The sequence below is a fragment of the Schistocerca cancellata genome, chromosome 12 (genome assembly GCF_023864275.1).
Source record: "Schistocerca cancellata isolate TAMUIC-IGC-003103 chromosome 12, iqSchCanc2.1, whole genome shotgun sequence".
Lineage (NCBI taxonomy): Eukaryota > Metazoa > Arthropoda > Insecta > Orthoptera > Acrididae > Schistocerca > Schistocerca cancellata.
Genome location: NC_064637.1, coordinates 167,103,429 through 167,118,163, shown reverse-complemented (window position 1 = coordinate 167,118,163; position 14,735 = coordinate 167,103,429). Strand labels below are relative to the sequence as shown.

General features: G+C 45.3%; 1 protein-coding gene across 8 annotated transcripts in view; it reads right to left on the bottom strand.

Annotated features, from left to right (window-relative positions):
* LOC126109689 (fasciclin-1) overlaps positions 1-11,522 on the bottom strand; it is a 670,295-nt gene extending 658,773 nt beyond the window's left edge. For all 8 annotated transcript variants that reach the window (XM_049914739.1, XM_049914738.1, XM_049914740.1 and 5 more), the window contains exon 1: positions 11,270-11,522. In XM_049914739.1, the coding sequence (XP_049770696.1) occupies positions 11,270-11,395 (126 nt within the window). In that variant the 5' untranslated portion in view covers positions 11,396-11,522. The remainder of the gene's footprint in view (positions 1-11,269) is intronic.
* Positions 11,523-14,735: the final 3,213 nt, after the last annotated feature.

Below are 14,735 nucleotides of genomic sequence, written 5' to 3'. Positions count from 1 at the left end.
TCCGCTAACACGCTTCTTGCTTGACAAACGCTCTCCAGCTATTGCTGCCAGTCCCCCCTCCCCCCCCCCCTCCCCAACCGCTCATCAGGCCTTTATACGGCGTTTCACGCATCTTCGTGGTACCAGACGCCTGCCGTGATGCAACTTGTTTAGGCCCCGCCGACCTTTTTGTACTTGGATCCCTACGTCCGGCTGATTTTGGTTCATTGACGTACTGCTGTTCAGCGGTTTATTGGTTTGGTATGGTAAAGAATGCTGGGTTCCATGTTCCGGGCTACTGAGTCCTTATGAAAGTTACGTGAGTACAGTTTTCTCTATTTCACATGTTTTCAAAAGATTTTTTTTTTCGATTTCTTGATGTTAGAGCATATTTTATAGAGTCTCTTACTCTTCCATGTTTCACTGTTATACGGATGTCATCTGAAGATAGGTCTTCAGTGCTGCGAAACTTGTGATCTAGAACCTAAACACATTACCCTTAGATCGTGCAACAGCTCTACTAAAAGACAATGACTATACTACGATTGTCCGTCCTCTTCCGCAGTATTGCTGCACGAAATGGGATCCATACCACAATGAACATCGAAAAAGTTCAAAGACGGGCATCTCGTTTTGTATTATCGCGGAATAGGGGAGCGAGTTTCACGGACGTGATAGTGAGTTGGGGTGGCAATCACTAAAAGAATGACGCTTTTCGCCGCAGCGAGATCTTGCCACGGATTTTCGGTCTCCTACGTTCTCCTGCGAATGCGAAAATATTGTGTTGCCTCCCCCCAACATACGGAGAAATGATCGTAATAAAATAAGAAATCAGCGCTCGCGCAGAAAAGAAACGTCCGTCTTTCCCTCGCACTATTCGAGAGAGCAACGGCACTTAAGTGCGAACTGCAGAGTAACCGTGTCGGTGTGGACAACAGGTTACAGCTGAAGTGCGTTCCGAAACAAGACGAATAATAGTGGCGATACAGAAACAGTGAGTACAAAGCAAAAACCAGGATCTAACACACACGGACACACAAAAATGGCTCGGAGAACTATGGGACTTAACTTCTGAGGTCATCAGTCCCCTACATCTTGGAACTACCTAAACCTAACTAACCTGCGGACATCACGCACACCCATACCCGGGGCAGGATTCGAACCTGTGACCGTAGCGGTCGCGCGGTTCCAGACTGTAGCGCCTAGAACCGCTGCCCCCCCCCCCACACACGTGTGTGTGTGTGTGTGTGTGTGTGTGTGTGTGTGTGTGTGTGTGTTAGATCCTGGTTTTTGCTTTGTACTCAAGTATATATATATTACAACTGTGTGCAAAAAGGATTATATATGTTAACTACGACTTCTCACAATATGTGTTATGAAAATTTCAGATACTAAAACAAAGGCTATTAAAGTAAAAGTGAAAATCCTTTCAACACTAAAATGGCATTTAGTAGTAAAATAATAGATCTCGTAACAGCGCACTTCACGTGGGAACCTGTATTTCGCAGTTTGCTAACAAAACAAACAGAAAGCACAATTCGTGTTGTAATATTAGAAAGAGACTTTGCTAAAAAAGTTTAGAAACGAAATACTGATAACATTTCCGCGTGTCACATCAAAGACTACTGGTACGTAATAGCGAACGTGCCAGAATAAAAATGGCAGAGATAACATTTTTAGTGGCAGTTGCAGATTGTCTACTACAAAAATCTGGTTGTCAGTCTCTATATATGAAAGGAAGTTTCCTGACTGATTCATCAATCGCCAAGCCCAGGGCCAGAAACCTCAGATTCGGGAAGGGTGTTGATCTTATATTGTAAGCATCGTTTACGAACGGATTTTTCGAAATTCCACCCCTAAGAGTGAAACAGAGGATGGAAGTTTCTATGGGAATATCAGCACAAGAACTCAAGAGGCGAGATTAACAGATAGCTCCCACTCCAGCTGCGAGAATCGCTTTCTGGTCGGAAGTGCTTCTACGGGCTTAATTAGCGTGAAAAGTCTGGAAGGTGTTGCAATGTGTGAACGAAATCATAGAAAGCTAATTAACAGTCACCACTACAGATCAGCTTTGTCAGAACTGCACAGTAAAAAAAAACGACTCCCTGGGACATTAATTTTTCAGGAGGTCTAATATATGTTTACGAAAATATTTTCATTGTTGTCACTACACGAACGCAAGCGAAGCAAGGGACGCTAAGCTAGTATTCCATATTATTACTAACCGAATTCTGAAATTTAAAATGCCGTCACAATCTGCTCATTAAGAATCTAACCTTATGTTAAAAGTTTAAAACAACTTGAGGAGCGAAGATCAAAAATATCGAAACTACGGTATATTCGTCCAATGTTTGAGAACAAGAGCACTTAGGAACTTCCAAAACACTTTGAACATACTTTCAAATCTTGTCTCGACCTTTTCTCGCTTACGTGCTTAAAGTCAAATATTTAACACGTTGTCTCATTCGTTAAGTAATCACAATTTTGAAGCTGTTTCGTATATGGGAGTTTCATTCTTTAAACAATTGGGGGTTTACTGGTTATTAGTACAACTGTAATACAAATACGTTTGAACGTACGAAAATGCAACATTCTCGAAAAAACTGTGAGACAAAAAGGAATTGGTCCAGGTTTTCTTTTTCTTCGACTTGCCATATAACGCTGGTAAGTTCCTTATGCAATTATTGAGTGTTATTTGACACAGGGTCCACTGCTCGTACTTCTCTGTATATGATCGACCTCAAATCCACCAACGAGGTTCAGAATGTTGTTCTGGCATATTTTGCGAGTATTTTAATATAAGCTAACCGTGATCTCCGGTGCCTCGTTAGAGATCAATGACATGAATACGATTTATTCGGCTTAGCACCCGGGTTACCGTCGTTTCTGTCAAAATTTCACCACAACAGTGAAATAGCCTGTAATGGGGGATCTCCAACACTCTACACACAAAACACAGAGGAAGGTAACAACGCTGGTCTGCAAATGCACTCCCGGGGGTGGTGTTACAGGGTCGTTATTGTTTGCGGCATACATAGGTCATCTAGTGGATAGCGCGGAAAACTCCATGAGGAAATTTGGTGGTAAGTTCCTATGGGACCAAACTGCTGAAATTATCGGTCCCTAGGCTTACACACTACTCAATCTAACTTGAAATAACTTTCGCTAAGGACAACACACACACACACACACACACACACACACACACACACACACACACATGACCGAGGGAGGACTCGAACCTTCGGGGGGCAGGGGGTGACGGGGGGGGAGGGAGGGGAGCCGCGCGAACCGTGGAAGGCGCCTCAAACCGCGTGGCTACCCCGCGCTGCTCCATGAGGACAGATGGTTCGTAAATAGCAACAAAAGTAAATACCAGGTTGAGATTCACTGGGAGAATCTTAAACAAAAATGTATTCATCCACGAAAAAATGTGGTTTACAAAACACTGGCACGACTGATTCGTGGCTCTTGTTAACCAGCCTGCGACCTTTGCCACGTACGGTTAATGAAAGGGATGGAGAAGGTCGAATGAAGAGCGGGCCTTTACCTCGCGTAGTGTCCTGGTGTGAGCAAAAGCCTCACCGAGATGTTCAACGAGCTGCAGTGGCAGGCACTACAAGAGAGGCGTTGTGCATCACAGGGGGGTAGGGGGGTGGGGGAGAGGGGGTCGGCCGTTGAGAGGGAGAGAGAGAGAGAGAGAGGGAGAGAGGGTGGCGTCAGCGTCGCGCTCAAGGAACGTCCCGCGAGCGATGTTGACAATGACTAGTCCGTTTGGTTGAAGTGATACTCAACTTCATTTTTTCTAAACATCTATGTTAGGCGGCGATGCATGAACTCTACAACCATTAATGAGACAAAAAGTAGACAAATCTCTTTTACACAAGACAAATATCTTATTATTAAACTATTACATATACTTTTACGATTTCTTCGGCTCTCTGACTTCATAAAGTGAATCTGTGTAACAGCTGGTTCACATTGAAAAGATTTTAAAAATATTTTCTGTGTAGAGTTTACGTCATTTAACCGTTCTTTCAGTGCAAACGATAGTAAAGTACGTAACTGAATCAGAATGCTTAAATACGGGAGCTTTTCGTTTTGTTCACGACCTTTTTACGCGCCATTTTGTTTTGATCCCAATTAAATCGTTACATCCGTAGAAATTCCAGTCACATTCATTTTACGACGTCTGATATTACTTCCGGATTATGTTTTGCGAAGCGAATACTTCTGCTCTTATCGCGGACAATTACAAAAAATTACGAAATTACTCAACTGTGGGCCGTAGCTGTTTTCAGAGATTAAGTGAACGGAAGCAATAGCACTATTAATTGTTGATGACTTTTATGGAAACAGATTACAGTAAATTAAAGACAAATAACTTCATCTCTTGGCCGCAGTTCTTCTTATAAAGTTTCCGCCAAAGAAAGAATTTTCAGCATGCGATTTACGTAAATTAAAGTTGGACGATTGTTAGATTTAAGCTCTAAACTCAATTTTAATTCAATTTGGAGTAGGTCGTTACGAGATCATGTTACAGGAACAGTGGGGATTCGTGTTGCTCTTTCGTGCCACACACGTCTCCGGAAATGAGCGCAACGAAAAACTCGGACTAGCGGGAGTGGTTCAAGCCACGCGTCATTCGCACTGGCACCACACGCACCCTCCGCCACACACCGTCGGCTGGCTTAAATGGGGACAAGGAAACAACGGTACGCGCGTGATCTGTAACGAGCTACTGGAGATGACGTAACAAAATACGCGAAAAACTCGGACGGGCGATTTCGAGTCCAGTTTGCACAATCTATGGACAGTTCGTCTTCGCGAATACAGTGAGTAATGCAAGGTGTTTGTATGTTAATAGTATTCAGTATGCGGCTCTCCAGACGCAGTCTTATGTAACTGTGCTATTTTTCACAGAGTTATGTGCCACGGCTTAGACGACAGGTAAGATGTAACAGCAAAGCAGACGACCGGCTGCAGTAAGCAAAAATTTCAAGTGGGGAGCACTGAGGATGGCAGTGAAAGTGCTCGAAACGCTCGGTGGAGGTTTAATAACACGTGTTTTGGTTTACTTCGTGTAATATTCAGTCACAGTTTCCATTAGACTGTACTAGTTGCTCGAAATAAGTATACGATTACTAGGGATGTGAAAACGAGGTTTGGGTAAGCGGAAAGCAGGACAACAGCAGAATACAAGTAGCGGAGTGAGTGGGGGGGGGGGGGGGGCGACACAGAAAGGAGAGTATTTGTAAGAGGAAATTAATGAAAACAGACATTACCTCTTTCATTCTGGTCACGTCTTGCTTCCACCTACCTGTTTCCGTTACCTTTCTCGTTTCTAGCATACAACTGCAATTCGTCTACACCTTCAGCCATACTGTGCAAAACACTGTGCAGTGCACGACAGAGGGTGCTTCGCACTGTTCCATTTACTATGGCTACTTTGCGTAAGGAGCGATGCCTGTGTGCTCCTGTAATTAGTCTAAGCTTGTCCCTGCTGTCCCCACGGGGAGGAAAGGCACTTTACTGCTATATTCCTCACTGAACACCACTTCTTAGTACTTCGGAGGTAGCCTTTATCCAGGTGGCTGTTGCCCATCAGTTACGTGTCTGCCAGCATTGGTGAACAACTTTTACAGTCCATCACATTTTTTGAATATCAGGCGATAATGCATAGTATATCAGACGGGAATATCGCGTAAAATACCAGTATTGGGAAACGCGAATGGGCGACCTGGATTTGTTGAAAGCGTTCTGGAAAAGAGCGGTGCATTTGCGAAGGATACGACGTAGAAGCCTGCCAACTCTAGAATACTGTTCCAGTGTTTGGGATCCTCATCAAAAAGGCGTGGAAGCACGAATCGAATGGATTGGGAGACGTGATCGTAGGACCGTAACAGGGAGGTACGGTCCGTATGAAAGTGTATAAGTATGAGTCAGTCAGAAGGTGGTCTTTCATCCACAAAGCGTTTTTTGCACGGCTGTCAATGGTAAGCATGTAAAAGATCCTTTCTATCCGATGACGGCAGTTAACCTTCGGAGCGTAAAGTGGACGAAGTAAGACTTTCTGACTGACGCACAATTACGTTCAAAAATGGCTCTGAGCACTATGGGACTCAACATCTTAGGTCATAAGTCCCCTAGAACTTAGAACTACTTAAACCTAACTAACCTAAGGACATCACACACACCCATGCCCGAGGCAGGATTCGAACCTGCGACCGTAGCAGTCCCGCGGTTCCGGACGGCAGCGCCAGAACCGCTAGACCACCGCGGCCGGCGCACAACTACGTACTTTTTTTTTTTTTTGTTAATAGTCGCAGTCCTCACAACACTGTCCAGAGTAGAAATAATCGATTAACCGGCACACAAACACGAAAGTGTGACAGACATGTTGAGGGAACTTAAACGAAACGGCGTGCTTGCGAGCACCTCTCGGTGGCTGGCTTTCGAAACTTTATTCCAGAGGGGCCGCACCGCGAGCGTGGCGCCTCCGCGGCTTATCTCCCGCACGGATCGTCAAAATAAGATAAGAAGACCGTTTCTTCCTCTCTCCGTCATGCACCGTCAGGCGCATTCATTCATTTCGTGAACGGTTCAAGACGTCGAAATGCGGTTTCCGGCAAATGATACCACGCAGATGGGGCTGTAATTTTGACTTTTGTCTAATCCTCTTAATTCTTCCACCAGCCAAGCTATTGAAGGAAATATAGCTTCTGCTAAATGGAAACATACACTTTTTTCATACCGATCGAGAGCTTATGAAAATACGAGTGGAGTGATGTAACCTCCATCAATGTCGGCGCGGAAACTTTTCGCTGAAGTGTCCGAAAAACGGAAGGCGTGACGGTTTGCGCGGTCCACTTCCCTCCCCAGCTGCTACAGTGCTACAGCCCTACAACTCGACATTACGGCAACTTTCATCGCAGAGAATTGCCCGATACACAGCTCCAGCCGCTTCGGAAAACCTAAGTTTTCAAGTAACAGTGTCCAGCAGCAGCGGTCCTAGCACAGTGCCTTGGGGCGCACCAGGAGTTGCTTTAGGCGTGGGTGGAGACGCCAGCAACTCAGTCACTCGCTATCGGAGTGCTCGTTTTCGAAACAGTTCACTTTGCTGCAGTCTCACACTATCTGAACACCAAATTCCGGTTTGGGCCACCCGTGTCCATTATCGTATCAACCGATTGATTTCTTGAGTGGTTGCAGTGAACTCCGCCTTACTGTCTGCAACCGAGGCACACAATTCTTATCGAAATACTTTGTGATTATGTCGGATAGTTAGTTGTTCAGAAAACAACAACTACAGTACTTTAGTACCTGGATATTATCTCCATCCAGGATAAAGTCATACGTTCCACTTGTCTGACACAATAATCGTGGTGTTCCTAAAAAAAGTGCAGAAAAAACCAACGTTGTAAAAACAGAACGCGTGGAACTCTGACGTTATGCCGTGAGGTGAAGACGCTGCAGCGTTGGATAATACAGTTTGTCATAAGAGGCCTACTTCGGCGTTGTTGACGTCTCCAGGTTATGTCAGGTGGTCTCGATATCCACGTGGCGTCGATGTCTCCGTTGCTGTCACAATACTGGGCACGTTTGCTCCTCCGGTGTTAGTGGAGCTACGGTAGGTGTTAAATTTTTGCTGGAGCAGTTATTTGTGAAGTCATCGAATTACGAAAGTTGATTTCGTAATGAGGTTACTCGACAGCTGTGTTGACAGTTGGGTCAGAAGATATGTTACATGGAACACACGCTTTTTTCATACCATTCTAAACCTATGTCAGTGGTATACAGCAAATGTTTCACTCCTACAATTGCTCCACCAACATTAATGGAGCAGACTTGTAGAGTACTGTGACAGCAACTGAGACATCGATGCCATATGGATATGGAAACCACCTGATACAACCTAAAGATGACAATCTTCATCTGGAACAGGGCAACTCAAAAATACCTGCCTGTAACAGCGCGGACACGAAAACTGCGTCTGGATTGAGGATTTCTTGGTACGGAGGACACAACAAGTTAGTTTGGATGAAGAGCGGTCGACAGATGTAGAAGTATCAAAAGTCGAGCCTCAAGGCAGTCTGTTGGGACCCCTGTTATACATGCTGTACGTTGATGGCGTTGCGAACAATACTAATAGCAACGTCGGCGTTTACGCAGATGATGTGTCTGTCTCTAATGGAATACTTCTAGAAAAGAAGCTACGCAACTATCCACGCATCTCTGAATGAGATTGTGAAAGTGATGCCAAACAGCTTCAAATGTTCAGCAATCTAAAATTGTCCATTTCACAAAACTCAAACTGCGTAGTACCTTATGACTATACCACCAGCGAGTCTCAGTTGGAATCGGCCAGTTCACACAAATACCTGGGTGTAACACTTTGTGGAGATACGAAACGCAACAATCGTATAGGTTCGGTTATAGGTACAGGTACACCTTCACTGGTAGAGTACTGGGGACATACAGTCTGCAAATAGCGTTCCTTACAAAGCACTGGTGCGACCCGTAATAGAATATTGCTCAAGTGTGTCGAACGCGTACCAAGTTAGACTTCCAGGAAATAGCAAACGCCGGCCGGGGTGGCCGTGCGGTTCTAGGCGCTACAGTCTGGAACCGCGTGACCGCTACGGTCGCAGGTTCGAATCCTGCGTAGGGCATGGATGTGTGTGATGTCCTTAGGTTAGTTAGGTTTAAGTAGTTCTAAGTTCTAGGGGACTGATGATCTTAGAAGTTGAGTCCCATAGTGCTCAGTGCCATTTGAACCAAATAGCAAACGTATAAGTTGATAGGTGGAAGTTATGGTGATGTATTTGGAAAACGTGATAATAAAGTTCGTCTTACGATGGTAATGCAAACTTCGGAAAGACTTCATCACGAGGGCTTCAGTTGGTTATCAGAGAGCCTCCAGTAAGAAGTGAACACGTCAAAAATGTTGCGGATTTGTGAATGTTGCTGATTTTTATTGTACTGTATATTTTGCACATTTCGCTTTCCCTGTGGTATCCCATTCATGTGACTGACCCGAGTCTGACAAGCACTGCCACTATGGCTGCCATGAAATGAGAAGAAGGCGACATGTTGGATTAACCTGCGCCAGCCGGTGTGGCCGAGCGGCTCTAGGCGCTTCAGTCTGGAACCGCGTGACCGCTACGGTCGCAGGTTCGAATCCTGCCTCGGGCATGGATGTGTGTGATGTCCTTAGGTTAGTTAGGTTTAAGTAGTTCTAAGTTCTAGGGGACTTATGACCACAGATGTTGAGTCCCATAGTGCTCAGAGCCATTTGAACCATTTGATTAACCTGCCGCAGAGGGTCTCGGGCATAACCTGACGTAGCAGACCACTGAAGGGGAGACGTGTATGTGTGTATCGGGTGAGGGCACTCAACCTTGACGTCATGATCGCCCTTACGAAAATTACCAGGAACGAATGTCGTTAAAAAGGCGTACAGTCTTAGCAGTGTTAGAAAACAAGAGGGAATAAGTTTTACATTACTACATTCACTCTTTCCCCACCTCCCGCATGGTCGCCCACACCATCAAACATCCTTGAAGAAAGTCGAACTACGGTCAAATGTTCTGATACTGTCAATTAATACCCAAGGAATACAATAGAAAAGGCAATGTAACTACACAGGAATATGTAGCTGTCTCATTTTTCTTAAAAAAATAATTAAAAGTCCCACGTAATTCGTTCGAATGTCAGCTAAAACAGAGGCCAATTTGAAAATTCTGAACGCCTGGCATTGGAAGTAATGTTATATATACGCACACATGGTTGCACTCTTGGATAATAAAAATGGTTCAAATGGCTCTGAGCACTATGGAACTTAACAGCTGTGGTCATCAGTCGCCTAGAACTTAGAACTGCTTAAACCTAACTAATCTAAGGACATCACACACATCCATGCCCGAGGCAGGATTCGAACCTGCGACCGTAGCAGTCGCGCGGTTCCAGACTGCGCGCCTAGAACCGCGAGACCACCGCGAGCGGCTCTTGGATAATAAAACTGAGATCCTACAGCGGTTCTCAAAATGGATTCATTACTTAGAACCTACTTACAAAGTTTCAGTACCGATATTACTTGAAGAATCTAGGTACACATCACAGATCCCTAAATATCACATCACCTGTTTAGCGGAATACTGAGAAGTAGCGTGACAGAAGACTGTCAAGAAAAATGAATATCCAGGTTGAAGATGGGAAGTGTTATATGTGTTGGATGAACTCTGGGAAAATGCGATGCGTTAGTGAAAGAAAATGCGTGCAAGATGTTAGTGCGAGCAATTCTAGAGTAGTGTTCCAGTGATGGAGTTCGTATCCAGTAGTTGTCACAGCAAACACGGGACGAATTCAGAGGCGCGGTTACAAGGCCGCAGGGTAGCTGTATAGCCAATACGGAGGTGTGGCAGAGGTGATCGGAGAACGTTACTGGAAGTAAGACCATCTCGCGGAACGCCGTTGGTTAAATTTAGAGAAGTTGTATTCGAAGGAGACCGCGCGGACATTATGCTGGCAGCTTCGCGTATGTCGGTCCGCCTACGGACCTCAGTGGTCAGCGTGTCTGGCTAGCATTCGGAGGCTGGCTCTGAGCACTATGGGACTTAACATCTATGGTCATCAGTCCCCTAGAACTTAGAACTACTTAAACCTAACTAACCTCACACAACACCCAGTCATCACGAGGCAGAGAAAATCCCTGACCCCGCCGGGAATCGAACCCGGGAACCCGGGCGTGAGAAGCGAGAACGCTACCGCACGACCTCGAGCTGCGGACTAGCATTCGGAGGTTTCGAGTTCAATTCCCGGCACTGCCAGGGACATTTTTGTTGGCGGGAAGGCGGGAAAGGGGTGCGCTCAGCGCTCAGCGACAACGACCGGGAGAGCCGCATCCAGATGACGCCACTGGCACAGGATGGCACGGCGGTCGGTCGATCCCGGTTGGCCCATTTGGAGCAGAACGCGAAACTTTGCTCCGCTTCGTATACCTCGCGTAGGAAGCGTGAGAAAAAGATGAGACGTTAAGGTGTGCACAGAGACGTACGGTAGTCATTTTCCTCGCCGTACATACGTATGGAGTCAGAACGAAAATCGATGTTAATAGTGACATAAGATGTATCGTCCGCCATGCACTGTGCTGTGGTTCGCGGAGTATACATGTAGGTCGATCTCGTGCGGTCAGTGAAGGCATACGATTACACTGATTACAGCGCACACAGAGACGCTGCCGGCTGCTGCAGAAGCGGGAGCGCGCCAGAGCGTGGCCGGCCGTGTTTACCTGTGAGAGGTCCGGGTCGTCGCGTATCTTGTACTCGAGCGACTTCTCGCCCTTGGCGCTGGCTCTGTCAGCGGCCAGCGTCAGCAGCAGCAGCAGCAGCACCGCGGTCAGCCCAGGGCCCTCCATCGCCGGCGCGCACTCTCTCTCTCCCTACCTGGCTACCCCTCGGCACTCGCCTCTCCTCACCTAACCCTATCCGCTGCTCTGTGACTTGCTCGCGCGCCCACACACCTTCGCCGGCCGCCGTCCGCTGCAGACTGGACTCGTCTCTGCGCTCCGCGGCTTGGCGGCCTCTCGAGGTCGCGCTAGTGCGCGCGGCCGCCGCCAGAGGCGCTGCGCTCCGCTCCCCGCACGGCTGCCAACGTTCCGCTACTTTTTCTTTTTTTTTTCCCTCACCGGAGCGATTGTTGACGGGCAATTTCTTGGCGGGACACGGCACACTCGTACAGGTGTAGTAAAACAAAGGGCAGCAGCGCCAACGGCAAAATTTAACGCTAGATTCCGCCTTCAAATGTTTTGCGCGTCAACGTGCCGAATCTGTTGTCCGATTTAAATCGGTTGGAAACCGACGTTAGTAAGCAGGATTTGCGACGTCGCGTCGTAGGGACGAGTACGGCCTTCTGCGATTTCCGCAGCGTTAGAAAATCTCTGTAGATTTTCCGTGTCCCACGAAAGTGAAATTCTCGTGTGATTATTTTAGGATAACCAGAGTTCCAAAATCGCAATATGGGACTCAAATTACATCTTCAAATGAATCGACTATTGTGGAAACTTCGTTTAATACTCTCTCGGTACAGTAGATTTATGTTTATACTACAACTGCATTCATCATAGCGTTTATTTGGTATGACTCACACTAAAAATACATCAAATTACCGTGCTTTACTAATCGAACAAATACTGTATTCTTTTAATGTTATCACGTGTATACAAATGTTCAAAACAATTTCTCGCTTTGCTGTTCCAGCTTCAGAAACGGAAGTTCGGGTTTAATTTCCTCAGTAAATATACACTTTCTTTTTGGCATTTCTGTGGAAACCTGCCAATATATCACATCAAGAAACAAACGTAACTTGTGACTGTAACGGTCCAGAACCAAACATATGTACGCGGTGACCTGAAGCAATATGCTGGTGATGGTCAAAGCAGTGAGGATATGAAATGCAGAGTGGCTGTAGGAATACGAGGAATTAGTGAACATTCAATATAAACTTAAAAGTTAGGAAGTATTTCCTGAAGGTATTACTCAGGAAGTGAAACCTGAATGGTGAGCATTTCAGACAAGATGAGAATACAACCTTTCGAAATGTGATGCTATGGAAGAATGCTGAAGATTAGATGGGTAGACCGAGTTTTGGAGAGGAGGGCGAAGCTACAAACTGCAGGGACAGACAGAGGACCGAAGACAGTAAGAGCTGTGTGCAGGCTGCAGTAGAGAGACGAAGAGCCTGACGTGGACAGCTGCGTCACACCAGTCTTCAGGACACCAAAAACAACAAGAACAAAATTTTTTCTGTAAGTCTGCAGACTTTCACGGGCGTTTTCATTCAAGGCAAAATCTTGTATATGTTTACATGGCCATCTTCCGCAGCAGCTGTTGCTGTTGCCGTTGTGGTCTTCAGTCCAGAGACTGGTTTGATCCAGCTCTCCATGCTACTCTATCGCGTACAAGCTTCCTCATCTCCCAATACCTACTGCAACCTACATCCATCTGAATCTACTTAGTGTATTCATCTCTTGGTCTCCCTCTACGATTTTTACCCTCCACGCTCCCCTCCAATAATAAATTGGTGATCCCTTGATGCCTCAGAACATGTCCTACCAGTGGATCCCTTCCTCTAGTCAAGTTGTGCCACAAATGTCTCTTCTCCCCAATTCTATTCAATACCTCCTCATTAGTTATGTGATCTACCCATCTAATCTTCAGCATTCTTCTGTAGCACCACATTTCGAAAGCTTCTATTCTCTTCTTGTGCAAACTATTTAACGTCCATGTTTCACTTCCATACATGGCTACACTCCATACTAATACTTTCAGAAACGACTTACTAACACATAAATCAGTACTCGATATTAACCAATTCCTCTTCTTCAGAAACGCTTTCCTTGCCATATCATCTATACTTCGACCAACATCAGTTATTATGCTCCCCAAATAGCAAAAATCATTTTCTACTTTTAGCGTCTCATTTCCTAATAAAATTGGCGGCCTCTCGTTTTGCTTTTGTTGATGTTCATGTTATATCTTCCTTTCAAGACACTGTCCATTCCGTTCAACAGCTCTTCCAGGTCCTTTGCTGTCTCTGACAGAATTACAATACCATCGGTGAACCTCAAAGTTTTTATTTCTTCTCCATGGATTTAAAAACCTACTCCAAATTTTTCTTTTGTTTCCTTTTTGCTCAATATACAAATTGAATAACATTGGGGATGGGCTACAACTCCGTCTCACTCACTTCCCAACCAATGCTTCCCTTTCATGTCCCTCGACTCTTATAACTGCCATCTGCTTTCTCTACAAATTGTAAATAGCCTTTCACTCCCTGTATTTTACCCCTGCCACCTTCAGAAATTGAAAGAGAGTATTCCAGTCTACATTGTCAAAAGCTTTCTCAGAGTCTACAAATGCTAGAAACGTACGTTTGCCTGTCCTTAATCTATTTTCAAAGATAAGTCGTAGGGTCAGTATTGCCACACGTTTTCCAACATGTCTATGGAATCCTAACTGATCTTCCCCGAGGTCGGCTTCTACCTGTTTTTCCATTCGTCTGTAAAGAATTCGCGTTATTATTTTGCAGCTGTAACGTATTAAACTTATAGTTTGGTAATTCCCACATCTGTCAACACCTGATTCCTTCGGGATTGGAATCATTATATTCTTCTTGAAGTCTGAGAGAATTTCGCCTGTCTCATACATTTTGCTCACCAGATGGTAGAGTTTTGTCAGGACTAGCTCTCCCAAGGCTGTCAGTAGTTCTAATGGAATGTTGTCTACTCCCGGGGTCTTGTTTCGACTCAGGTCTTTCAGTGCTCTGTCAAACTCTTCACGCAGTATCGTATCTCCCATTTCATCTTCACCTACATCCTCTTCCATTTCCATAATATTGTCCTCAAGTACATCGCCCTTGTATAGACCCTCTATATACTCCTTCCACCACCTTTCAGCCTTCTCTTCTTTGCTTAGAACTGGATTTCCATCTGAGCTCTTGATATTCATGTAAGTGTTTCTCTTTTCTCCAAAGGTCTCTTTAATTTTCCTGTAGCCAGTATCTATCTTACTCCTAGTGATATACGCCTCTACATCCTTACATTTGTCCTCTAGCCATCCCTGCTTAGCCATTTTGCACTTTCTGTCGATCTCATTTTCGAGATGTTTGTATTCCTTTTTGCCTGCTTCATTTACTGCATTTTTGTATTTTCTCCTTTCATCAATTACATTCAGTACATCTTCTGTTACCCAAGGATT